Here is a 26,231-nt window from a genome sequence, read left to right as displayed (position 1 = left end):
AGTTCAAATTTTATGATCTTATTGGCATGTGATGGAAGATAAGATAAAATAATCATGATGCTACTATCAATACAAAGCTAGTCATAATGGCTGTATGTTACATTTACTCTGAGAGACATTGCAGTACAATAGGTAGCACCACCTAGTTGAGGAAGATTTCCCCTTTTTAAACATATTAACATGAGTTACTGGGAAATAAAATCAGGTGAATGTCATTATGACTCATTTATGCGGTTCATATGAGTATCATATTGGCAACATAGGTATTAGAAAGCATGGCCTTTTCTTATGTTCTTAATTTTTTTTAATATTAGTAAAAAGTGCAGAGTAGTGAATTGCTTCTGCAAATGTTGAAATGTTATGCTATTTCTAATGCACATTCCAGAAAATACAATCCTCCTTGCATATGTATGTATCATTCTGTGTGTGTGGAAATAGTATATTTTCCAGAATTACTGCTGTTATTTACATTTTTTCTATTGTTTGTTCAAAGTTTTATTTGCCTTTTCCTGCTGTTTTTAGTCTAGATGTTTTGTATTTTTCCTGCAAAAAGAAACATTCTGCACAAGTATATCCCCATTGCAATGAATGTTTACTATCCTTCCTCAAAAAGTTTCAGAGACTCAGTAATTTTTAATCCAATAACCAACTGGATGATTTCAGTCTATATGTGTAGATTTTACTTAAATGTTATGTCCACCCATTGATGAATGAAATAGGAAAGGCATACCCAATTTATCATATTGTATATTTGTATATATATATGTAATAAAATATGAATAAACCCTGCTGCTGTTCCATAAAATTGCCTTCTCCTATAGATAGTCAACCTTGACTTTTGTATCATTGCAGAAGGTCCATGTCTGACTTCAACAAGATCAGCTTGTTATTGTTGATGAACCATTCAAAAATATAGAAGCAATCTATAATGTCTTTGCATAGCCATCTCTTTACAGCATTCTCTTTAAAGGCAGGATAGGCAATCTGTCATTTTCCAATTGTCCTGTTATTTTGCATGCTATCTGATGGGAGTAAAAATCTAAAATATCTGGCATTTCTCTAATCCTTTTATAAATGTTATGATGGTTGATATCCTCCAAGTTTCTTAGATTCACACACTTCACACTTGATTCTCATGTTTTCTGTATGTAAGGAGAAAGTGATAGTACTTAGTTCCCTTTTGTTAGTTCATTATTTAATAATTAGCAATTATTAAAAAGCCAAGATTGTCTGACTTAGGGCCTAACTGAAGTTATGTGTATTTTTGGTTGTGCAAGCAGTTATGAACATGGGGATGTTGCTGGTGGTAAACTGCTAATATGTACTACTTTCCAACCTGATCTTCCTGAATGCATTGGCTTTTCTTCCTTCATTCTGGAGTGGCCACTGCCTGCAAGAAAGTATCACCAGGAATATCTTCTTACTGCATTTACTTAAGCAGAAAGAAGAATGAAGTAATTATCAATGTTACTGCATCTCAGAAACTTAATAATTCTTCATTCAATTTATTTGTTGTTTGGGATAGACCATGCCTCTGAAATAAGGTAGCACAATTCAGTTTAGTAGGCTGTAATAATGTTCTGTTAGATAAAGAATAATTAAATGCCATGGGGGAAAAAGGAACATTGGCTTTGTTTCCTTTGGAGCAGAAGAGCTTTCTTAATGTTTCCATTTCTCATTTAGGCTTCATGAGTAATTACATTCTGTGATTATGACCTTCTGAGCATATGTTTAAGTAACTAAACTTAATGCAAAACCCTTTGAAAACAAGGGTTTATCACATTAATAGCTGCACAACTATATGCTGGAATGCAATTGTTTGGGGAATGTTTATCTATGTATCATCAGAAGCTATAGAGAGGGACAAAATAGCTTTCAGCTTGGATTAATCAGAAGCATGTTAAGGACAGCAGGCTATGAAAGTGCTGATTTAAAAAAAAAATCATACTCCATGTCAGTATACAGTTAGACTAGGGCTGTGTGGCTCCTTTGAAAAAAAACAGTATTTCTTTTTGTATTGTTAAAGCAACCACATATTTTTTCTAGTTTCATGCAGCAGCTTTGGAAGCTGCTCCTGGCTAACACACATATGTATATACATGGCCACTCATTCACCTCTGAGAATAATGCAAAGTTCTGCAGGTTCCAAAACACCTTGAAGGATTTGCACACCTTAATTTAGACCATTGCCAGGTTAATAGTGAAGTTCTGAACTAGAGCTGCTCTGTATAACCAGCTGACCCCAATGTAAGTACATATAATTAATTGAATTTCATAATTCTATCAGGTTTATATAATGGTTTTGTTTTAAATAATGAATATGTAATTCACAATCTTGCCAATCACCAAAATGGAGACTACAGAACTGTATTCATGAAAACATTTGGTCCCCAAAGTTAAATTTTAACATGTGTTGCTGTCTGATAGGTGCAAAGAACTTTAATTTTCTGATGAAATATTTCAGTGGCACTCATCAAAAGCTAATGTTAAATGTAAATTATAAAGCATGAAATACTTTTCACTTTCATTTCCATTTGGTTGTGCTTAACCAAATGAATGACACTGATACTTGAAACATATACAAATAAAACAGCATTAAAACATTATTCAAAGTGAATGTTGAATGCAAACATGGCTTTGATTTGTATTTATTTTTGCATGTTTGCAAGCATTTATGATTGATCTGTTGTAACCAGTGAGAATATTAACATTTAGACTGCATTCAAATGCTCAGCAAATATATTCTGTCCGTCTTTCTGTACTAATTCTGAATGCATGTGCAGATTCAAAAAAATATTCATGCATACAGAAAGCTAATATACAGCAGAGAGTCGTAGCAGCCTTGTATAAATATATTCTTGCATTTTAGTATTTTCTAGAAAGTAGTTAAATCAGGAGCTAGGATGTACTTAAAGAGATAGCCACTGTATGGTGCTCATGCACTGCAGTTGGAGATCTCTCCTCTTGCTCATTCAACCTATTTCAGTAGAGGATTGGAATAACATCTGCAATATGCTCAAAATTACTCCTGAAAAATACTAGTATAAAGTGCAATAGAAACATGGAAGATAGTAGAATCAGCTTTTTCTACTATGTTTGGCTTGATATTATTCCATCAGTGAAGGTGCACTCTGAACTAGGTTGTTTGCTTGCAGACGTTTCATTACCTGACTAGGTAACATCAGTGCTAGTGAGTTTGCTCCCTGTTTATATACAGTAGCTTGCCCTACCAGTGCTGGTGGGGGTGTAGTTTTCTCCATGGTAGTTCCTTGATTAGGGTATTGTTTTCTGCTTGATGGTTTGTCTGGTGTTAGTCCTTGCTTATCTAGACACATAGAGATAAACCACCCTTGCCAGCAGCCAACACCCAGATAAGCAAGGATTAACACCAGACAAACAACCCATTCCAGTTGGTGTTGGGCCAGTTCCAGTTGGTGTTCGTTGGGTGCTGATTCCAGTTGGTGTTGGGCTGGTTTCAATTGGTGTTGATTCAGGGGAGAGATAGCTCCCTAGGCCCCTCCTGTGTGGGGTGCTGCAGAGTTCTGTTCTCTCTCCTCTCCTTTTCAACATCTACATGAAACCGCTGGGTGAGGTCATCTGCAGGTTTGGAGTTCAGTATCATTAGTATGCTGATGATACCCAATTGTATCTTTTGACCTGGGACAGCCAAGTGAGGTATCAAGGTTCTGTCCCAGTGCCTGAAGGCTGTACAGGTTTGGATAGAATGGAACCATCTCCAACTCATTCCTACCAGGACTGAGTGGCTATGGGTGTTTGAACCACCCAAATGTGGAGATATTCCATCTTTGACCTTGGATGGGTTTGCACTTCCCCCTTCAGTGTTGATACACAACCTGGGGGTCTTCCTGGACTTGCAGTTCCTGCTTGAAGAGCAGGTATCAGCAGTGGCTAGTAAGGCCTTTGCATAACTCCATCTGGTACGCCAGTTGCCCCCTTTCCTAGATTGGGGGGGGGCTTCAGATAGTCACTTAAGTCCTAATCACCTTGTGGCTTGACTGTTGCAATGCTTTGAACATGGGGCTGCCCTTGAAGACCACCCAGAAACTTCAGCTGGTCCAGAATGCAGTAGCACAAGCAGTAATGGGCATGCCTTGGTATGCCCATGTAACACCTCTGCTTTGTGAGCTGCACTGGTTGCCAATTTGCTTCTGCGTGTGATTCAAAGTGCTGGTTGTTACCTTAAAAGCCTTCCGTAGTATAGGGCCTTACTTGAGGAACTGCCTGTCTCCCATACCATCTGCCTGGCTGATTTGATCCTGCAGGGTTGGCGTGCTATGGGTTCCTCCAATTAAACAATGTCATCTCTCAGGATGCTGGAAGCATGCCTTCTTGTTAGCACCACCTGTGCTCTGGAACAAGGTTCCCCCCAAGAACCAGATTGCCCCCACTCTGCTGTAGTTTAGAAGAGCCATGAAGACCTGATGCTTCACCTAGGCCTTTGGCAAGGAAGAGTGAGATTCACTTCATCACACTTGCCATCTTTTTTTTCTTTATTTTTTATATTTTAGTGTAATTTCTTTGTTGTAAGCCAACCAGAGTTGTTGAAAGTCGGGCAGCACACAAACTTAATAAATTATATTATTATTATTGGTTGAACAGTCAGCCAGATGTTTAGACTGGATTTGGCATTTTTATCCACCTATCGACTCCTTCCCAAGGATCTGGGATAGCAGATGTTGTTTGATGATGTTAAAGGTATTGTTGCAGGATGTAAGCTGTTCCAAGTAAAGCTGTCTTTGCAATTGACTGATGGTGATTTTGTCAATGCCGATGGTCTTCAAGTGATGCTCCAGATGCTTTGGGATTGCACCCAAGTCGCCTATTACTATTGGTACTACCTTTGCTTTCTTTTGCCACAGTCATTCTATTTCTATTTGCAGGTATTTGTATTTGTGATTTTCTCCAGTTCTTTCTCTTCTATTCTGCTGTCTCCAGGTATTGCAGTGTCCACTATCCAGACTTATCAACAATTAAGTTTGGGGTGTTGTGTGGCAGGTGCTTGTCTGTTTGAATTCTAAAGTCCCAGAGCACTTTAGCTTCTTCATTTTCTATTACTTTGTCTGTTTTGTAGTCCCACCAGTTGTTGCTTGCAGGCAAATGGTATTTCTTCCAGATATTCCAATGCACCATTGTTGCTACTTTGTCATGTCATTGTTTATAATCTGTCTGTGTGATCTTCTTGCAGCAGCTAACTAGGTGGTACACTGTTTCTTCAGCTTCTTTGCAGAGGTGGCATTTGCTGTCTGTTGCTGTCTTCTCAATTCAGGCTTTATATGCATTTGTTCTTAAGGCTTAGTCTTATGCAGCCAGAATGAGCCCCTCTGTCTCTTTCTTCAACTTTCCTGCTCTTAGCCATTGCCAGGTCTTGTTGTTATCTGCTTTGCCTGCTAGTTTTTCTGTGTACTGGCCATATAATACTTTGCCTTGCCATGTCTCTTTTCTCTTCTTCATTTGGTCTTTCTTGTAGGCCAGTTTGGTCTCTTCAGTATTCAGTAAGCCTTCATAATGTACTAGCTTCAGTGCATCTTCTTCACTATCCTTCAAATACTCTTCTTTTTTTCTTCTTCAACTGTCTGGTGTACTTGCAACATTCCATGCCACCTATCCTCCTGGTAAGTCTGTCAACACTGCTGCATGGATGAAGGGCATGATTCATTGTCATTATTTTTCTGGTCTTTCTATCCAGAGCTTCTAGTTCTGCTTGAGTCCAGTCCACTATTCCAGCTGAAATTCCTTCACTGAATTTGGACTTTAAGATCTTCTTCACTCTTATCATGTATTCACTACTAACCTTCTTCTTGACTTTAATGTGCTTGATGTTGTCAACTTGAAGGATGCCCCTTCAAGATCACTACCTATTTGTAGTGATCTTCATCCAGACTCTTGATGTTATTTCCATTGGGCATCTTGATTCCTTCAGTCTTCACTATTTTTCCCCTGTTGATGGTAAGGGTGGCACATTTGTCCAGTCCAAACTGCACTGCAATATCTTGGCTGTATATTCAGACAGTGTTGAGCAGCGATTCTATTTCAGATGTTGTTTTTCCATACAGCTTCAGATTGTCCATGTAAAGGAGGTGGGGTAGCCTGGCAGATGTTTTTGATGTTTGATAGCCGTGTTCAGTATTGTTGACAGAGGAATCAATAAAATGACAAACAATAGTGGTGATAGTAAGTCTCCTTGAAAGATTCCTCTCTTGTTATTAACCTCTCCCAGGCTATCATCATTGACCAGCAACTGTATCTTCCATTGTGCCATTGATCTTTGCACAAAGCTTCTGATGTTTCTACTGACTCCTGTTATTTCTAGGCACTTGATTATCCAATCATGTGGCAAGGAGTTGAATGCCTTCTTGTAATCAATTCAAGCTACATTCAAGTTGGTCTTCCTTCTCTTGCAGTTTTCCAAAATCATCTTTTCAATTAGGAACTGATCTTTTGTTCCTTTGTTGTTTAGGCAGTTTCCTTTCTGCTCAGATGGGAAGAGCTTGTTTTCAACTAGATGCTGTTGGACTGCATCAGCTACCCATACCAGTTAGTAATTTGAAAGTTGTTGGTAAGCAGGTAATTGGCCTGTGGTTCCCTAGTGCTGCCCCTTTGTTGGATCTTTCATTATCAGGTAGGTTTTGCAAGATTCTAACCAATCTTCAATTTCACCTCCTTGCAGTATGTTGTTAAACTGCTTGGCAATGAGTGGCTGCAGATGAGTCAGATGTTTCAACCAAAAACCATGCAGTTCATCTTCACCTGGTGCTGACCAATTCTTGATCTTCCTTGCCCTTTTCTCCACCATTTCTGCTTTTATCACAATTTCTTTCATTTCAGCTTCTTTTTTATTCTTATCCACCTGCGTTATCCAGGCTGCATTCTTGTTGTATTTCTTTGGGTCGTCCCATAGCTGCGCCCAGAACTGCACTGTTTCTTCTTTGTCAGGTGTTGACTGGTTCATTGCAGTCTCTCCATTGATGGATTGGCAGAAATGTTTCTGATTCAACTGAAATTGGAGATTCTGCCTGTAGTGTGCAATTCGAGCTTCGTATCTGCTGATCTTTTTGGCTATGGCTACCATTTGCTGCTTTATTATTTTCAATGCTTCTTTGATCTTCCTTGTTTCCGGGTGATATTTCTTGATCAGATATTCTTTGGTCTTCTTGTTCTTCAGCTTCTTTTCTTTCATCTATTCTAGCTTGCTTGCATCTGATCTTAGCATGCTGATCTTATTTTGCAACCTGATCTTCCATTTTGGTGGTGCACTGTTTGGCTTTTTCTCTCGTTTGTTGATTTTGCATCCACAGTATTCAGTTATAACTGCAGCTATGCTGTACATTAGTTGGTTTGTTTCTTGTAGTGAGCTGTGGCTTATATTTGATATTACAGTATTGGCATTTTTTAATACTTCTGCTAGCTGTTTTTTTGTAACAAGCTTCAATGCAGGCAACCCAATTTTGTTGTTTTTGTGCTGTTCTAGATGCTCAGTTATTCTTTGTTTCAATTCCTCTTGTTTTTTAGTTAGAGGGCTTTGTTCTTTGTTCTTTCTAGCTCCGGAGAAGATACCTGGTTTGGGAATGAAAATGATTTAATAGCTATGCTGGCTTCCTCTACTGCCGACTCCCCCTGGTTTGCCTCTACAGTCTGAGCTACTTCTGGCAAGGCTTCAATTTCTTTGCCCTGAGTAGACCTTTGCAGTACTTGCAATTCTACTTCTGTGAATACTGTATTTTGTATTATAAATCAACATTGATCTGCTAACCTCTGTTCTGTTATTTCTGATTCTGGATGTTGTTCTTTCCAGAACTGGTGCATTCTTTTCAGATATCCTGTTCTTGTTGGACTTGATTTGCAATAGCAGAACATTATTTCTTTGTTTTCAGTCTTCATATACTTACAACAGGTAAACAACTTTTCTTCCAGTAGACCAGCAGCTGCTAGCCCTGGTTGCTCAGCCAACAGTCCTGAGTCCTATAGCCTACTTGTCACCAGATGTTCAGGAATTAAAACACCCACCATGGTCCTTGTTGACCGGGATGACAACCAATCTGGTATAGGTTTCTGTAAATTATGTCTCACCATATTGTTTATGGGAGAGACATTCTTCGTCTGGCTCCTCTGATGAGACCTGTACAGTATGGCTGAACCTCTGCCATAGCTCTCATCCTCCTTGGAGCATGCAAGTACCGCAACCACATCAAGGTAGTACCTCACTGGGGATTATTATTATTATTATTATTATTATTATTATTATTATTATTATTATTATTGGTTGCACAGTCAGCCAGATGTTTAGACTGGATTTGGCATTTTTGTCCACCTATTGGGTCCTTCCCAGGGACCCGGGATAGTATTATTTTGCTTCAGCTGATCCAAAACAATAAACTTCTCTGAAGATCTCAAAAATCTGACAACACATTTTGTTTGTTTTGTTTTTTGAACAAAATGGAAATGAAAATTTACACGATAACCATCTTTGATTTAAAGCTCATATACTGGCTGTAGTAAAAGAATCTCACATATAAATTTCTCCAGAAAGACTTTTATAGACTGGACTTGCTTAGCATTATAATGGATGTTAGAAATTGTAAATTAGTTCCAAAAAGTATACTTTAAATAGGTCACTTCATCCTGAACTTTATTCATGTTCAGCATTTTCAACATACATGTTATTTATCAAAAATTTAAGTTGATTAATTTTTGTCGTATGTGAATCAGTCCTTATAGTTATTAATTCTGCCATTTTCTGTGCCAAAGCATCAAATCTCTGCTTCAGCTCCAAAAAGTTTTTATCTATGTAAATTCAGTCATTCTAAATTATTATAAATTATGGGGAAGATCTTTTAAAGTGATGCACAGCTCTACATAGCTTTTTTTTCTCTCTGCTACTTTCTGTTGTGGGTTGGAAATACTTTCAGCCACAGCTAAATCTTTATTTCATAGTTTAAGAAGCTGTTTTCTCTTAGAAATGGCAGGTAATTCCTGTTTTCTCTGTATTCTTGATTTTGGACCCATAAGTGATCAAATGAAAGACACCACACAGCTAGATAAAGCAAAAGTTTTCTCCTTACCAATTAAGCAATAAAATAGTTAAAGATGAGTAAATAACTGGGTTGGTTCAGCCTGAGAGAAAATCAGGTTAATAAGTTCAGCTATCACCAAATTAAATGGAAGACTTTCAGAAGTACATGTCAACTGATACTCTGTGGTTACATTAGATAAACACAGAATGTCTACGTTAGTGGAAATTGTGAACAAAAGGCCTACTTTGGGGAAAAAAGGGTTTACTAAAATGCATAACATATGGAAAGTCATTTAATTTATGGCTATCATTCTGGCATAGATCCTTTTTCTGTGCCTCTCTGGTATGGCCTAAAAGTATCTGTAGACATGTACTTTGGTCACTACAATAATTTATCCAGATATATATGTTAATACAGCTATGACCATACTATTCTATTCCATGGGATTAATTATTTGAAAGTATCCCAAGTCAGAATCCCCTTGCTGGGGGGATGTTACTGTTTAGAGAGAATAGAAGTTTGGCTTTCCATAGAATCAGAAATGTTGTATGATCCTTTGCAGTTCCATGAGAGGACTCTACCATATGCCTATCAGCTGCTCTAATTGAAGTAATAGACATAAGCTGAAAGAGAATTTGGTGACATTAAGACAATTCAAAAGTAACAATTACTTATTAATTCCAATTTTTTTAAAAAAACACCACACTTGACAGTTGTATCCATTTCTCATCAGAGTAGCCAAGGCAAAGTGACATACAGCTTTTGATTGAGCTTTTCTAAGCCAAAGAAAATGTAATGTAATCAAACTGTGAGTGTAGATAGAGGCTAGCCAGAAGGATTATAGGCATGAAGTTTTGCAGAGGTCAATACATTAAATTTGCATGGAGAAATAGTGGTCATCTGCTTGCTAGAGTGACCCGCTTTGAAACACCCACAGTTGATTCACATACTGAGGTCTTATTCATCTCCCATCCTTTTCTTTCCTTTAAAATGTGTTTAATATTGAATACTGAGGGTGTTTTAATATGTTTGGTAAACAATGAGAACTATTACCACTACTGCTTATGGTATTACTGATTAATATTAATTGGGAGGGTAGCTAGACAGGATCATAAAAGGCATAATCACAAACAGTATAGCAATATTAATAGACTTCAAATTCTTCCATATGTTAAGCTTTGACTGGACCATACCTGTTATGATGATGAATGTGAAGCTGTCATTTCTGACAGCCATTTCTCAAGGTAGTATTATTTTTCTGCCATGCTGAATGTCATTAAGAACAAAAAAATGAGTTCTGGTCCAGAGCTAGGGCTTGTCATTTTGACTTTTAAAATCTGAATAAGCCTGTCACTGAACATGCCTGAGTCTAAAATAACATTTTTGAAGTTTGGTGTTTAGGTTAATTAATAACACTACTTGACTTAAACTAAATAGAAGGGTCATTTGATGGCTTTGGCACCACTTGGAGACCAAGGGAGCAGTGTTTAATTATTAGCTATGTCACATGACATTTCTAAATTTATTTTTTAACTGGACATTTTATTTTATCACTTTTTTCAGATATTTTTCTCTCTTCTAAGGCTGATCATGCTGCTTGTTTACTCAAGTTCTGTTGTTGTTTTATTTACTTTCCAAAGTATACCTAGAATTTACTGAGTCCTGGGATAATATTCTAGGGGCCATACTGTTCTTCTGATTTTCCCCTCTAAGGCTGGAGAGAGCATTGGCCTTGGAGTTGCTCCAACATCAAATCTTGCCTTCCTCTAAGTTTTTGCATTTGACTCTTTATATGGTTAAGAACATTACAAAAGAGAGCAAGTAATAGATTAGGCAGGGGGGGTTGGCTGACAAGCAGTGAGGTTCCAAAGAATCTGTATTTCTCTCAGCCTTCTTCTATGCCCAACCAGACAAATATATAGACCAGCTGAGAGGGGAATTGCACAGTACAATAACAACTCATGAAGAGGACAGAGACAAAAATATCTCTGTCCTCATTTATACTCCACCAGGGATTTGGAAAGTGAAGTGCTGTGATATCAGTGCTTCAATGCATTACTAGATTCCTGTGAAGTAAATCTATTATGAGGGTATGTATAGAAATGATACGTGCATTTCCACCTTAAGATGTGCAATGTTACAGAGCAAATTTACCTTTAAATGACACCTGAGAACTTTAAATGAAGATACCATTCCTGTAATTTTACATGGTTTGAAATCAAACTGCTCTGGCTAAAGTGTAAATTTTGGTAATTACCTGTCTGCATTTGCAAAAGCAACACCATGTCCAACTGATTCTATGAAGGCCAAAGCTGATGAACATAACAAACTTGCTTCACTGCTTCCCAGAGCTATTGAAGCCAACATTGCAAGGTAAATCCCCACAGAAGCCACTTCCAGACAGAGCTAATTTAGTACTTGAGAAAAGAATTGAAACATAATAGCCTACTGACAATTAAAATATTTTAAGGGACATTTTCAAAGATCACTTGCTATTTTACTATTGGAATTGGCTTCAGGAAATTACTGCTTTTCAATTACAGTGTTGCCAAGAATGGTAGCTGATATAATTTAGATTAAAGTAAAAAGTTGCTTAAGTATTTCTTCAGTTGGTATGTTGTTGGGCTTGGCATCTGTTCAGTTTTAATCTTCATAAATGGATTTTGATACCTATTTAAACAGTGTTTCATTTCCATGCTGCTGGCACAGAACATCAGAATGAATGGCACTGTAAATTGAAATTGTGGCAGGCAACTGCCTGAAAATTGTTAGTTCTGATTGAAATTTATTTCTTCAAAATCAAAGGCAAATGTGGAAGACGAGCAAACTGAATGAATCAAGTCCTGGTGGTATACAAGGACAGAAAAATATGTTCTTCTATATGAACTTTTATTACTCTTAAAATAGTGAACCTTCTATAGAAAACATAATGTGCATTTTTTCTATATTTCCAGCTGACTTTGGTCTTGCAAAGCAAAAACAGGAAAACAGCAAACTCACTTCAGTTGTTGGAACAATTCTGTACTCCTGGTAAGAGAATGTTAGGTTTAGAGTTTGGAAGTCTTTTTCTAAAGTGAAACTATTTTTTGTGAATGTACCAAAAGTTGATGAGTGGCAGACATAACGGATATATTCAGATGACATGCTATGCCATTATATGGATTACTGACAAATATGCCTGCTTGCACTTGCTGATAGCTTTTCTAAGTTTGAATCTTGCCCTATCCCTGCTGCTCATGGGGATTAGTTATGGCACAGATGATTTACTAAGAGGTTACATCTGTTGTTAAGCTGTTGTTAAGCCATTTTAGGGCAAGGACACATTTGGAAGTTTGAGAGAGTTATAGGCACTCTCACAAAAGGGCTGATAGGTGGACATCACTTTTTACAAAATACCTCTAGCCTAAGTTGCTGTCTACTGGCCAAGCTTCCTTTTATAATTTCTTATGGTGGATTGGCACATTTCAAAACAACATTAGGCTGTATTACCTGCCAGTTTTAGTTTCTAAGAGTGGTTCAAAGTGACCCTGAGATATTGCTGGAAATACAGATTATGTTTAAGGCTGGCACCTTGCTGTGTAGCACAATAGCTTCTCATTTACTTTTTAAATTAAAAGAACCTATAAAAAATAAAATTAGATAAGGTGGGGAATCTGGCAAGCACCAAAGAACATGCCATCAAGCTCAATAGCACACCTGGATGCCATGCTGGGACCCAGGTCTTAGCATGTCACATGAATATGTCCAATAGTTTGATTCTAACCACTACAAGAAACTCTGATTTCCTGCTATGTAAGTAATTTCAGTAAGACTTGGACTCTTACATCTTCCTTTCTCTCTTTCATTTCCACAGTGATGAGTTTGTTTAATTTATTTAATCAGAGTTCCCCATTACATCAAAACTCAGGGAAATTTGATTGGTTTAAACTATTATTGGAGATTAATCCAGTATAAAAAACTTCAATGTTTTACTAGCAACTATTTTATTTAAGCTATACATTTTCAGAATACATGTTTTGAATTTTTACTCTTTTAACCAAACCATATCATAATAAACCACTTCATTTGCAAGCCTGCAAAATGATTATATTTGTGTAAAAATATGCACATTTGATCAAGTTATCACACTTTGTTTTTCTGCTAATTAACTATCTACAGTATCAGTAATCAAAACTTTAAACTCTGTGACACATATAATTATTCTCATTCCCACTTTCCTTGTAGCTCTTTTACAGTTGTCCCATTTAGAACACATTTATGATTTAAAGTTCAGTGTTGTTTCTACTAGTTTATTCCATTTCCTAAAACCAGGGTTTGTCATTTGATCCAAACAGACAGAACTCTGCTAAATTTAAACTATAATCTATATTCAAACCAGGACAATGAATTCTCTCAAAAAATATAATCAGGTTAAAATATAATTCAAAATCTAAAAATCTAAAAGAAGTTTAAAGCCTGGGTAGAAAAGAAGCAGTAAAAATTATAGGAGTTAATAGTTAAATTAAGGAGAATGTTCCAGGGGTAAAATACCTCTACTTAAAGGGAAGTAGAACCTCAAAAAGTTATTTGAACAAAACTGACGGTAGGAATAGAAGAGTCCTCAGAATACATACACAAATATGTTGATTGGACCCCTATGCCAATGTCATGCAGTCTCCATTGGGTAAGTGACTTATCCAGAAAGTTTGTAAATGTTACAAAGTCAGTTTGAAAATGAATCCAAGTAGCTCAGTTCCAATTGCACTGTGGAATTCACTGTATTTTATGCCCCATAGTGCATTGCACAAAGTTAGGCATTGTATTGTGTAGCATATAACACAATCTCTGCTCTTCATGCTGGTTCGATAGCTTCTACTGCACATTTGGAGGAGAAGCTGGAGCATCTGAGGTCTCATGGGTACCATTGCAGCTATTGTGCAAGTAAACCAACCCAGTATCTTTAGTGAGGGGGGAGAGGCAACTGGCAGCAGCAATGGGGTTTCAGCATTAAGCCCTCTTGAGTGCTTTGGCTCCTGGTTATTAAGTATGAGCATACCATTATGCTCATAGTTAATAACTCTGCAGGTTCTGAGGACATAAATCACCCCTTAAGTTATTCTTTTTTAAAAAAAATCCAACAGATTTTGAATACAATTTATTCAGTGTTAGTCATAGGCAACTTGAATCTTTGGTTTCAAACTCTTATATAAAGAGGAATTTTATTGGGCTCAATTCTTAAACTACTTTTGCTCCTGGAGTCAGTTCCCCCTTTTCTGCATTTATTGTCTTCCTACTTTTCCTGACCTTAAGGCACCCTGACTCCTTACCTTTTCAGAGTAAGATATTAAAACCATCATTATGAATTGTGCTTGGAAATGGACTAGAAACAAATGTAGGACTGGCAGGGTACTGTAGATTTGCAGATCCATTCTAGTAAGCCATCTGACTGCTGCATTTTGTGGTGGCTAAAGTTGCTGACCATTTTTCATAGGCAGTTTCACATAGAACACATTACAGTACTTCATACAGGATCTTACTAGCACAAAAATGAGTCTGTTTAAAAAAGAGAATATGAACTTTTGAATTCTGCAGCAAGTAAACTTGTACACTGTTTGGTGGTCCTAATAAAAGGAATTGGCCAACTGGGTATTTGGGTATTTTTCTCTTATGAGCAGTTTGGTTTCCAAATAGAATAACCTGAACAATTACATAAGCATTTGTTGATATCATCTTTGTATATAATTGGTTTCCCTGCTGGCTCTTGCTTGCTTTATTTAATAGAGAAAAGCATTTGAAGTGAAGGTTCAAACGTGTCAGATAACTTACGTTGATTGGCAAATTATTTAATGCATGAATTCTTTGTCTTTGAATACTAAGTTAAAAGAGAAATATTGGTGGCAGAATGAGATCATTGTGTGTCAGTTTCAACAGCATTTAGGCCTGAAAAGTTTGCCGACCAAAAAATGGAAATATCACAGCATTACCCAGGGCATGATAATAAACCTCTCTCAACCAGCATTTAGGTTAGCAATGGAAGAATCAAGGATAAGACTTAGAGAAGTTGCTTTTGTTATATCTCTTTGTCTTGCCCTTACATTTCAGTGGATTTCTTGCCACTCATTTCTTGGCTTTTGATGTGGAGGACACCTGCATCGTGTTTGATAATGGTCTTATCTGATCTCAGGTTATTTGCTTCCAGCCTTAATAACTTTAGCCCTCATAATAATTCCAGACCATTTGGCTATGGGGGACTAATGAGGTTTTCCTTTGGACATCAACTAGTGCAACTAATTTAAACTAATATAGCTCATTAAACAAATTTGAAAATGGTGTGCTTATAACAGAATGTTTGACTACCACAATGTCTCTTGGGCTTGTTCAAGTTAGCTGTTTCATGTATAACCAGTGGACTCTACCAAAAGTTAAATAAGTCCCCAGTGAAGTGCGACAATTTTATAGGCTCTGAAAGATAGCTTTTAAGCATTCAGTTTATGGGAGCAGTAAGAACTCTCCAACTGACAATACAATAAAATTGTTGAAGTACCTTATAGTCTGCAACATAAGCACAAATGAAATTGCAGAATTTGCGATGAATCAAATACTAGGACTGCTGGTATTGAGGTGATATTTTTAAATGTAAAGTTTTGAGACTAGTTTTCAGCTAATGCAAAATGCGATGGCTAGGCAGTTGGATATCTTACGATGCACACATTACACTTACGATATAAGTTTGTCCAGGCCATCGACTGTTATCAGGCCAGATTCAGGTTTTTGTGTTTGGGCATAGCCAGACAGCTATGTTAAAGTGCTATGCTCCAAACAATGTAGAAAGTTATGCTGGCTTAAATTGTACTTCTCTCATTGCCAGTCCCTGTTCTGCCTCATTATTGAGGCTGGAGAACACTCTTACTGTTTTATTGAAGGTTAGGTTAAGGAAAGAAAACCCCCTAACTACATTTCCCCTTCCACTGAGCATTATCTGCCAGTAAGGAAAAAAAAACCCCATCAATCACTCTCCTTAATGTCTGCTACAGCAGAATTGGGCAAGTGTAGGCAGGTGTTTGGAACAGTTAGTTTAACTGACTAATAGGTCACAGGCATGGGGGAGTAGCACAGGATGAAGCAAGAGGGAACAATAAACAACTAGCAAACAACTAGTGCTATAGCAAGTGGCCATGGCTGGCAGGATCCAGAAGCAACCTGTGGAGTAGGTAAAATGGTATTGTCCCCCAAAGTCATAAAAAAGCAGGCCACATGAAACCTTGTCAGCAGAAGCAGTAGAAAACCTGTGATGCCTTCACTGATAGAATACACAGCTGGCAGAATCTAGTTCTCTTTCCCAGGTTAAATCAACCTATGAAGCTAAACCCATGTTTAAAAAACAAGTCTAACATTCTTTCAAAAGAGTGCTAAGCGCGTGTATGAGGGAACCCTGATAAGACTTGACAATTATTTCAGAAATCACCAGTCACATATTAGGTAGACAGATGCTGCTATGGAAGCTAGGTGTTCAGTCTATCCTATAGCCAAAGCCAAAAATTTTGGAGAGCGGTTCTTGTTGGAGATCCAAATCAAGTGGCACTGATTTTTCAGCATCTCATGACATACTGATGACAAGGGACAGCTGGGTGTAAATAGAGGGTTAAAAACTTACTCTGTAGCCTCTCTTTGTCTTATCACTCTGTGTCAGCCTTATCAGGTAGACCACACAGGAAACACGACCAGATAAACTAATTTTACTCTATTGTAAAGCTACATTAACAGAATCTTGCAAGTCTGAAAGTACATTTGTCCCACCTTCACCTTTATCGCCTAAGAATTTGGGGAGGGTCCCTTCTGAGCCTCTTGCTCTTTCCACTATGCAGCTGCAGGCTATGCTGTCTCTTATCTGACCGTTCCCTAGGCAGCATCTCTTTGCCCCTTCTCCCAAGGTCTTTATGGCATACCATTACTGTGATGGAATGGACTTATGAAGGCCATGCTCAGGGAGATAAGCGTGTTCTTAGTCCCCAACAGGAGTGTGGGAAGTTCAAGAAGATGAGGCTGGCACCTCCCTAAGGAATTCATGGTGTTGTGGCTGGCTGGCTTGGGAACTTGAGTTCAGTCTGGTGAGATTCTGTCTTGAGGTGGAAGCTAATAAACACAACAGAACTGTATTTGCATTGTCTCATGGAGTTCTTTGGGCTGAACCTGATATCAATCTCACCAGACTGAACCCAAGTTCCCAAGCCAGCCAGCCAGCCAGCCAGCCACAACACCGTGAATTCCTTAGGGAGGTGCCAGCCTCATCTTCTTGAACTTCCCACGCTCCTGTTGGGGGCTAAGAACATGCTTATCTCCCTGATCATGGCCTTCGTAAGTCCATTCCATCACAATTACACTCTGCCTGTTATTTGTCTGAAAAATTGCTAATCTGGGTCACTTCTTTTTGCCTTTCTTCCCAGGCAGATATGCACATAGTACATATTCTTGGGCTTTTCTCCTGGGAGGATGCAACTAGCTAGGTGCTAGGCTTTGCCTATTCCTATAGCATATTCCTGTAAATAAATCTTCTTTTTATTATAATTAAAAAGCCTACTTCATTAGTCCTTGCTCAGGTTAGATGCCCATTCTCAGGAAGGACAGTTCAATCTCTAACAGTTCCCACTGAGCCAGGGGGAAGGAATGTGCCTGGAATAGCCTAAATTGGCCAGTAAATCCTGACCTCTGACCATCATCTAGCCACATATTGGATCATGTGTAAGACAAAATCAGGAAAAGAAGGAAAACACTTTAAAACTGGAACAGTTAAAAGTATCTTTAAGCTGCTTCGGCTGTGGGCTGGGAGGAGATGAAAGCAATGTCATAAAGGACATATTAAAAAAATATGATTACCAGAATTGTAGTTAGGGGGATGAGAAGATGAGCTCTTACAAAACATAATTTTTAAACAGTGTTAAAGAAGTCTCCATTTATACTAGTCACCACAATCTTCCTGCTGATTGATCCTGGTGATGACATAGAAACAGACCATTTTCTCAGTAGTGCCTGCTGTATGTGATGACTTGTAATGATCTATGATTCACCAGACCTCAATTTATGTTGACCTTCTTCAGCCATTAATTCCCATTAATATTAATCTTTTAAATAGATTGCTTTTATTTCAACTATTTTTGTACCGTTTTAATCACTTTTATATATTATTCATATAAATTGCTTTTAAACACACTGTTTATCACTAACTATATAAATAGTGATAAACAGTATGTTTAAAAGCAGTTATATTTATATTAATCTTGACCTCAGTGTTATCAGTGTGAGTGTAAGGAACTATCCATACAAGACCTAAATAAGGCAGGCCTCCTTTTTGCAGGGGAGGTGCAAGGGGCACAAGCTGCATGGAAGGGATGTGATAACCTCATCAAAGAGAGCAGGACTAGAATTCTTAGCCCATTTTTAAAATTATTATTTTACAATTTGGGAACTTATTTTTTTTATATCACTAGGCATATTTACTTTGTCAGTGGTTTAATACAACTGTTATTTGCTGTTATTTCTTGCTGAAAAACAATTTTAAAATGTTCCTATGTAATTTTTGGTGCTTTGATGCTGAAATGTGATGGTACAATCTTGTGGGACTCCAGGAGATGAAAAGAAAGGTCTCTAGGACCACATATGAGTTGTGGGGTCACAGATTGAAATGCAAAGTAATGCATTTACTACTTGTTCTATTCACTTTCTCATTCTGTGGTTGAAGCTGTACTATATTCAAATTGATCATAATATGTGCTATTTGGAACTTCTTTTGAAGCTGGCTTTGAATTTTCAGTTTTGAGGCCAACCACTAGTTGGGAAGGATTAACAATAAATTTAAGTGTATTTTGCTGCAAGGCATAATCTTATGGGCAGGTTATTTCTTTATGTGATTTCTTTCCTGCCTTTATTTTGTACAACTTTTTTCAAAATTCTAAGGAGCATGATCTTAGTATTTCAAGGAACTTGACTTTGTTTCTCAGAGAAGGATTTTTTTTTCGGTACAAAAGCCTCTCTTCTTTGAGATTTGCAGGGAAACCTCTTTGTGTGATCATTCAACCTAATGTAACTGTTTTTCAGCCTCATTCCATTTTTCATGACCATTTCTTGCAAAATTTTTATTTTTTTGTTTAATAATGTTAAGTAAAACAGAATCTTGTGCATTGCTTTGGGAATACAAATCTTATGATATCCAAATTATCAAAAATAATTATTATACAATCTGGTACCAATCATTATACAGTCTGGTACCAAAGTGTATCTTATGTACTTCATAGGTCTCCTTTTATGATTTAGTGGAAAATTGAAAGTTGAGCATTTCTAATTCAATTAATGTTGTTTTCAAGTCAACATAAGACTCTTGCATTTTACTTGGTAATATAGAAGACAACCTCTCCTGCTTTACTGTGAAACAACCCACCCATCTCACAGATGAGGTCATGAAAGATGTCCAGATTCATGGATCTAGGCATGTGTCAAAATTTGCCCCCTTCCTAGTCCATGTTAGTGATAATAATGTTCCCATCAGTAGGAAATTCCACCAATCACTTTCCTCAACTTATCCTACATAAAAACTGGAAGAACAGCAGCATTTTGGCTGCCAGGATTATGCTAGTATACTTTTGTGCTATCTCACAGACTGAGGAAATCATATTAATGCGGCTATCAGGATGAATCCCACCGCAAGTAACCCTGTTTTCATAGGCTGGGTTGGGAAATTGAATAGTCACTATCATTCTGCATAAACTCTGAATTGTTTGTATTTTATAAAGATTCTTCTGAACTCTTCAGGACATTCATAGTAATGTATATTTGGTGACCTCTCCCCTGTCCTTTTTGTACTGTGTATTTTGTTTTCATTTATGCAGCCCTGAAGTTGTAAAGAGTGAGCCATATGGCGAGAAGGCTGATGTCTGGGCTGCAGGATGTGTCCTATATCAGATGGCAACACTCAGCCCTCCATTTTATAGCACCAACATGCTCTCCTTAGCAACTAAAGTATGCAGGTTTGCTAAATGAGACTATACCATTTACCTTTACATACTTATTTTCTCTAATTGCCTTTTTCCTCCTACATTTGTCATACCACATTGAAAATGTTCTGCAGACAGCAATTCTGCACCTCATAAGGATTTTATAGCAGGTCTAGAGAAACAGCTTTGATAGTTGTTCTGACATAGAGAAACTGCTGGATTGAAGATATGAAAGATTCTTCAGCTGCCCTGAGTTAAACACTGCACTAAAAGCTTTGGTCCTAAGAGGTTGGCAGTTCATTTTTTAATTTTAGAAATCAGTCTCCTTATCTTTCCCCACTTCTTTATTTTTAGCTATGCATTGTGGTTCACATTAAGCTATTTTATAATTTACTGGTACTGAGGTATTACACAGTATCATTTAAAACAGGGCAGGCAACCCATGGGCTACAAGCACTGTTCCAGACCCATATTTGTAGCCCTTGACTTTTTACAGCTCTCACAGCCTTCCAAATAGTCACATTTCAACAGTAAAATGTAAAAATATCACATTTAAACAAATGTATTGGAAATAAGTAAGTTAAGGCTCTACGGGGCATAATGCACCTATTTCCTTTCAGTCCCCCAACCTTGATCTGTTGGCCAATGGCAGGCACTATGCCCCCTGTGGCTTTTGGAGAATTAAAACAAAACAAACCAAATACTGTAATGCTCTTCTCTGTGCCAAAATACGGTGTCATCCCCTATTCTGGAAAGTTGTTTAATCCTCAGAGTTTAGATTTATAGTAAGAATTTGTAAAATGTGACATATTTCTTAAAGGGGTTCAAAATTAGCTTTCTAAAAAGCATAATAATCTTTAGGTAGCAAAGATTCTCAGTAAACAAACCTACAGGCTAGAAAAAAAGTTGACAATTATTTAGCTGCTTGATACATAATGAATAATAATTTATTCCATCAAATCATAGTTAAAGACTACCTGTGATTATAGACGGGAGCTCCTACTGTTGCCAACCAAAAATCATTGCACAGTTATTTCATTTTCTCCTCTTTAACATATTTTGTCTATTAGAAAAGAAAAAAGAGAGAGAATTTTTTGAGGAAAAAACAGAAGGATTCTTAATGAAAAAGCTTCTGGAACCCCTGTAAAATCCATAAATAAACTAATTGCACAAAAAAGCTTTGTATGGGGGAACCCATAGCTTTGGAGCATTGGTGTTAATCTGTAAATCCCTAAATAGATTAGGCATGACCAAGGGACTGGGTCTCTTGTTGCAAATATGTCTGGACATTGAAATCTTCTGGGAAGCATTTTTCATATTGCTCCTGCATCACATGTCAGTCCCAGGCTGTGACTCCATCAGGATTTGGATGGAACCTCCATTCTCTTTGCCATTAGAAGAGTAACCAAGAAATAATTTCTTCCACAAGGCTTTTCACTGTTAATTTTTGCTTTGTTTTAATTAATTATTTTAATTTTCATCTTATATTCTACATTTTAATTATTGTTAGCCATTTTGAATACTTAATTGAGTAGAAAGGTGGGATATAAATTGAATAACTGCTTTTATTCAGATGAAATGTGGATCATTATTGGTATTTCTGATTAATTTTGAATGAATTGCTTATATGGGTGTCACATTCATAAAGTAACACATATATTCAAATGAAAAACTGTACATGAATCTGTTTTTACTGCTTATAAGTGACACAGATGAAGTTAATTATGTGATGTGTGCCATGCAAATCAAATGGAAAATTACAATATAAAAATCACTTTAAAAATGACAGCAAATTATTTATTTTGCAGATAGTAGAAGCTGTTTATGAGCCAGTACCAGGAGGTACCTATACTGCAAAGATATCAGCTGTCATAAAAAGGTAAGTATGGTTTCAAATTGTAGCTTCTTTTCACTTTTATAAATAAACATATTTGACTTGAACAGCATTCAGTATTTGCCTCTGAAAGGTTAGATCATTTTATTTAACAATATATTTTATTTATATTGCACTTAAAAACTAAGAATGGAACAGAAATAAAGGAATATCAATTGAATTTGAATACTCTATACAAAAATACAAAGTAGTTATAGTAAAACCTAGCAATTATAAATTATAAATGTAAGGGATTAGTGGGATACCAACAGTAATCACTTTGCAATAAAAATAATAGATAAACTGAACCTTATAACACTTACTAACAATATTTAACTAATTAAATCAAGTAAAATTAAACAACGTGCAATAGTTCATCTTCAAAATATTTAATAGAAGGCCAGCAGTCCAGCTGGACCAGGCATTTTCCCTTTTTTAGCCTTTTTTATAGCTTCATAGACATCCCTTATTGTTATGGGTCCTTTCATCATCTGCTTTTGTTTATCCATTATCTTTGGTAAATTTTGTTTTTTTAAATATTCATCCACTTTTGCCAGAGAAATTTCCTCTCCTTTATATAATTTTGTATAATACTGATGGAATATTCTTTGCATACTTACATTGTCTATTACCTTAGTTTTCCCATTTTTTAATTTTAATATCATTTTCTTCTTTCTTTTCATTTCCCTGGCTTATTTGTAAACTCAAAATTCTTCTGTTTTGCAAAGTTCATTTTTATTTCCATTTCTTTTATTGTTAACATACAAAGATGGTGTTGTAGAAATTTAATTTGCTGTGAGACATTTTTCCTTCCTGGAGATCTCCTTAATTCCTCCTCTTTCATCTTTATCTCCATTATAAATTTTTGCATCTTCTCTTGTCTTTGTCTTTTTAATTTATTATTTTGCTGTATAAATTGCCCTCTCATAAAGGCTTTACTAGCATTCCATACTATCCTTATATCTGTGCCTTTATTAAGGTTATTCTCAAAAAAGTCTTTCAAATTCTTTTTACAGTCCATTATTGATTCCTTTTGTAACAAAGTCTCATTTAGGCTCCATCTGTAAGTTCTAACTCTTCTCTTGTATGTTAGTCACTGGGTTATAATCCAAAAAGGTCTTTGGCAGTATCTCCACTTTGTTAACACATGTGACAAGATTTTTAGAAATCCAAAACATATCTATTCTTGGGAAAGATCTGTGTCATTTTTATGTTGCCATACATCTATAAGCTCAAAGTTGTCCATCATTTCAAAAAATATTTTTGGTAATTTGCCTTGTGTTGTTTTAATTCCTTTCATAGAGGTTCTATCTTTTTGTGTGCAAACCACTCCATTCCAATCTCCCAGTTTTCATATGACAAGTCTATTAATTTTTCCATAAGTTATTTAAAAAATATAGCTTTGTTATCATTTGAGCCACATATTCCCAGTATCATAATCTTGGTTTCATTCAAATTAATTTCAACCCCCACATATCTGCCATAATCATCAGTCAATATCAATTTTGGTTGTAGTTGTGGGTTTATATACAAAACAATTCCATTTTTCTTACTTGTCCCTGCCAAGATAAATTCTTGTTCCAAATGTTTATAAATCCAATATTTTAGTCATTTTTTTCTTATATGTGTTTCCTGTAAACAAATTACATCTTGTTTTAACTTTTTCAAATAATGAAATAGCCTTTTTTCTTTTTTGCAGAGCATTTGCCCTATTTATTTTCCATGTTAGGCATTTAAAATCCATATTTATGTTCATCATCATCTTTATTACAGTCATGGACCAGAATTACAAATAAAAATACATTAAAATATATTGAAATACATTAAAAATATATTAAATAAAATGAACAGCACATGATAATATATATACAGATTAGTGGGGTCATCTGTGGATAGTCAAAATCTGCCTAATTTTGCAGACAGTATAACAAAATTTAGTTACGTTCAGGGAAACTAAATCATTCTGATCAGATAGCAACAACTGGACATAAAAAAGATCAGAATTTCCTGGATATTTTATCAGATGAGGAATTATTAGATGGGTTCATGAATCCTTATAAAAAATACAGTATAACAGGACATGTGCTATAGTTTCAATAGCTCCTTGTCCACAGGGGCACAATCTCAGCTCATATGGGACTTTTTTGTATTGGCCCTCCAAAACTGCTGTAGAAAGAGCATTACAGCATGCTAGAGTTAGTGCCCTCTGAAATTTGGGGACAGTGATGTAATTTAGGTATCTTGCTGGCTTGTAAAAGGCTTGACTGCTCAAAAAAACATTCTTAGGCAAAGTGGACTGGTCCTGCTGGACTTCAAGGTCTTTGATATGCTGTTTGAATTCACTGAGTGCACACTCGTAGCCCATCCTTAGGAATGCCTCACTAGAGAAGCCAAGATGTTGAAGTTTTTGTAAGATAGACCTGAACCATACTGATTTATAATTATCCTTGATAAGGAAAGAACCCAAACCTGTGGGAAAAAACAGTAGTTTCAGCCAATGTGCTATAATACAAGTCCATGCGCCTGTTTTGACTTTGGACAACCCTGCTTCCCTCCTTAGTGCTACATTTGGGATACAAGGGGCTACCTGAAATATGGCCCTTAAGAATTTGGATTGAACCTTTTCCAGAGGTGTCAATGAAGGATAGGGTCCTAGCTGGGCACCGAAGAGTAATTGTGTGCGAGCCTTAGCTGAGTATAACTTCAGTGCTGCTGGGATATGCTGTGCTCCCCTGGTAAAGTAAAAGGATTGGATTGCAGCCACTGTTTTCTGAACGTTTTGTGTAATGTAGCTTTGGTGTGCACTGCGTTTAGTGGAGCTATGAAAAACCATGCCCAAATATTTTAAAGGATTTAATTTGTTCAATATTCTGGCTGTTTATCCTCCAAATGTGCAGTTTAGGTCTCTTTGTAAAGACCAAAATTTTAGTCTTGCTATAATTGATTTCGAAAGCTTCTTCAGAACAATAACTGGCCAGAGCACTCATGGCTTGTTTGAGTCCAATTTGGTCCAATTGAGTCCAGTTTGTGATAGGAGTACTATGCCATCTGCATACAACAAAGTTGCAATGTGCCTGTTTGCCAGTTTTGGAGGGTGATATTCTAATTGATTTATTTTGGCCACAGGTGCGTTTATATACAAATTAAACAGCAGAGGAGCTAAAATACAACCCTGCCTCACTCCTCTGTGAGGTGGAATCTCACTTGTGTGGTGGCCTTGCGTACTACATTGAACTTTGATTCTAGCATTCTTATAGAGATTATGCATGAGCAACAGTAGCCTTCTATCAATGGTAGTGTGGAGGAGCTTAGACCAGAGCCTTGCTCTGGGAACCAAATCGAATGCAGACCTAAAATCAATAAAAGTGGTATATAAAGTCGAACCTGTTTTAGATGTATATTTTTCAGCCAGATGTTGGAGTATAAGGGCATGTCCATAGATAGAATGTCCGGACCTAAAACCTACTTGTTCATTTGCCAAAATATGCTCTGAATCAATCCAGTCAACTAGTTTATTGTATAAGTGTCTGGCATAGAGCTTACTTATTATACTTAACAAGCGAATAGGCCTATAATTAGCAGGAAGGTCTTGAGTGCCCTTTTTATAGATAGGCACGATAATGGCTAGGCCCCAGTCCTCTGGAATTTGTGCAGTGTGATCGATAGGTAAATAGGGAAGCAAGAACAGGGGTCCATATTTATGTTGTAAACTTTGAAAAGTCTATACCTATAGCGCCCAATGTAGTAGTCTCTTCTTCAGTCTCTTGCTGTATTTGCTGCATAGCTCCTTTTTTATCCACTTGCATCTCCTCCAATTCCTCTTTAAACCTTTCAGGGAAGTTTCTTGCCTTTTGGACTGAGTTAAGCCAAATCCTCTACTGCTTAAAAGTTAAAATCACTCCTTCCAATTTATCCCAATGAAATGTTATCTTTTTCTGTTTATGTTTATCAGTCAGAAAGGTATATTCTTTTCTACTACACAATGTTCTGATAGGCATTTCTTTGAGCACAATTACTTCTGAATTATTAATCCTTAGCTTAGTATTGAAATGTTGTTGTAGGACCTGGTCTCTTGTTTTCTTCCAGACAAAGTGCACAAGTATATCTCTTGGTACTTTGCTTAACTTTTCTTAACTATGCATATCTTGTATGGGAGATAAAGCACACTCAAGCAAGTATCATTTGCTGAAAAAAAAAAAAATCAAGATTCACTGCAAAAACATACTCAAAGAAACATCCCCTCTTCCCTATGAGCAGTCTAATGAGATTTTAACATAATAATTATAGGATTTTATGTGTTGATTAGAAAATAGAAAACTGAGAGGAAAAGAAAGATTTATGCACAACTTGAAGGAAGTGTCT

General features: G+C 36.7%; 1 protein-coding gene across 1 annotated transcript in view; it reads left to right on the top strand.

Moving 5' to 3' along the window:
* The window catches only part of NEK10 (NIMA related kinase 10), a 121,171-nt gene that overhangs the window by 44,748 nt on the left and 50,192 nt on the right, over positions 1 to 26,231 (top strand). Inside the window, exons 23-25 of the mRNA XM_088150834.1 lie at positions 11,987 to 12,062; positions 19,892 to 20,021; positions 21,805 to 21,875. Of these exons, the coding sequence (XP_088006960.1) occupies positions 11,987 to 12,062; positions 19,892 to 20,021; positions 21,805 to 21,875 (277 nt within the window). The remainder of the gene's footprint in view (positions 1 to 11,986; positions 12,063 to 19,891; positions 20,022 to 21,804; positions 21,876 to 26,231) is intronic.

This window comes from Python bivittatus, unplaced genomic scaffold (assembly GCF_059951505.1).
Source record: "Python bivittatus isolate LINGU-HERP-01145 unplaced genomic scaffold, Pbiv_v1 ctg000610_np1212, whole genome shotgun sequence".
Classification (NCBI taxonomy): domain Eukaryota; kingdom Metazoa; phylum Chordata; class Lepidosauria; order Squamata; family Pythonidae; genus Python; species Python bivittatus.
The sequence above is the reverse complement of the archived record's forward strand: the minus strand, read 5'-3'. Positions and strand labels throughout refer to the sequence as shown.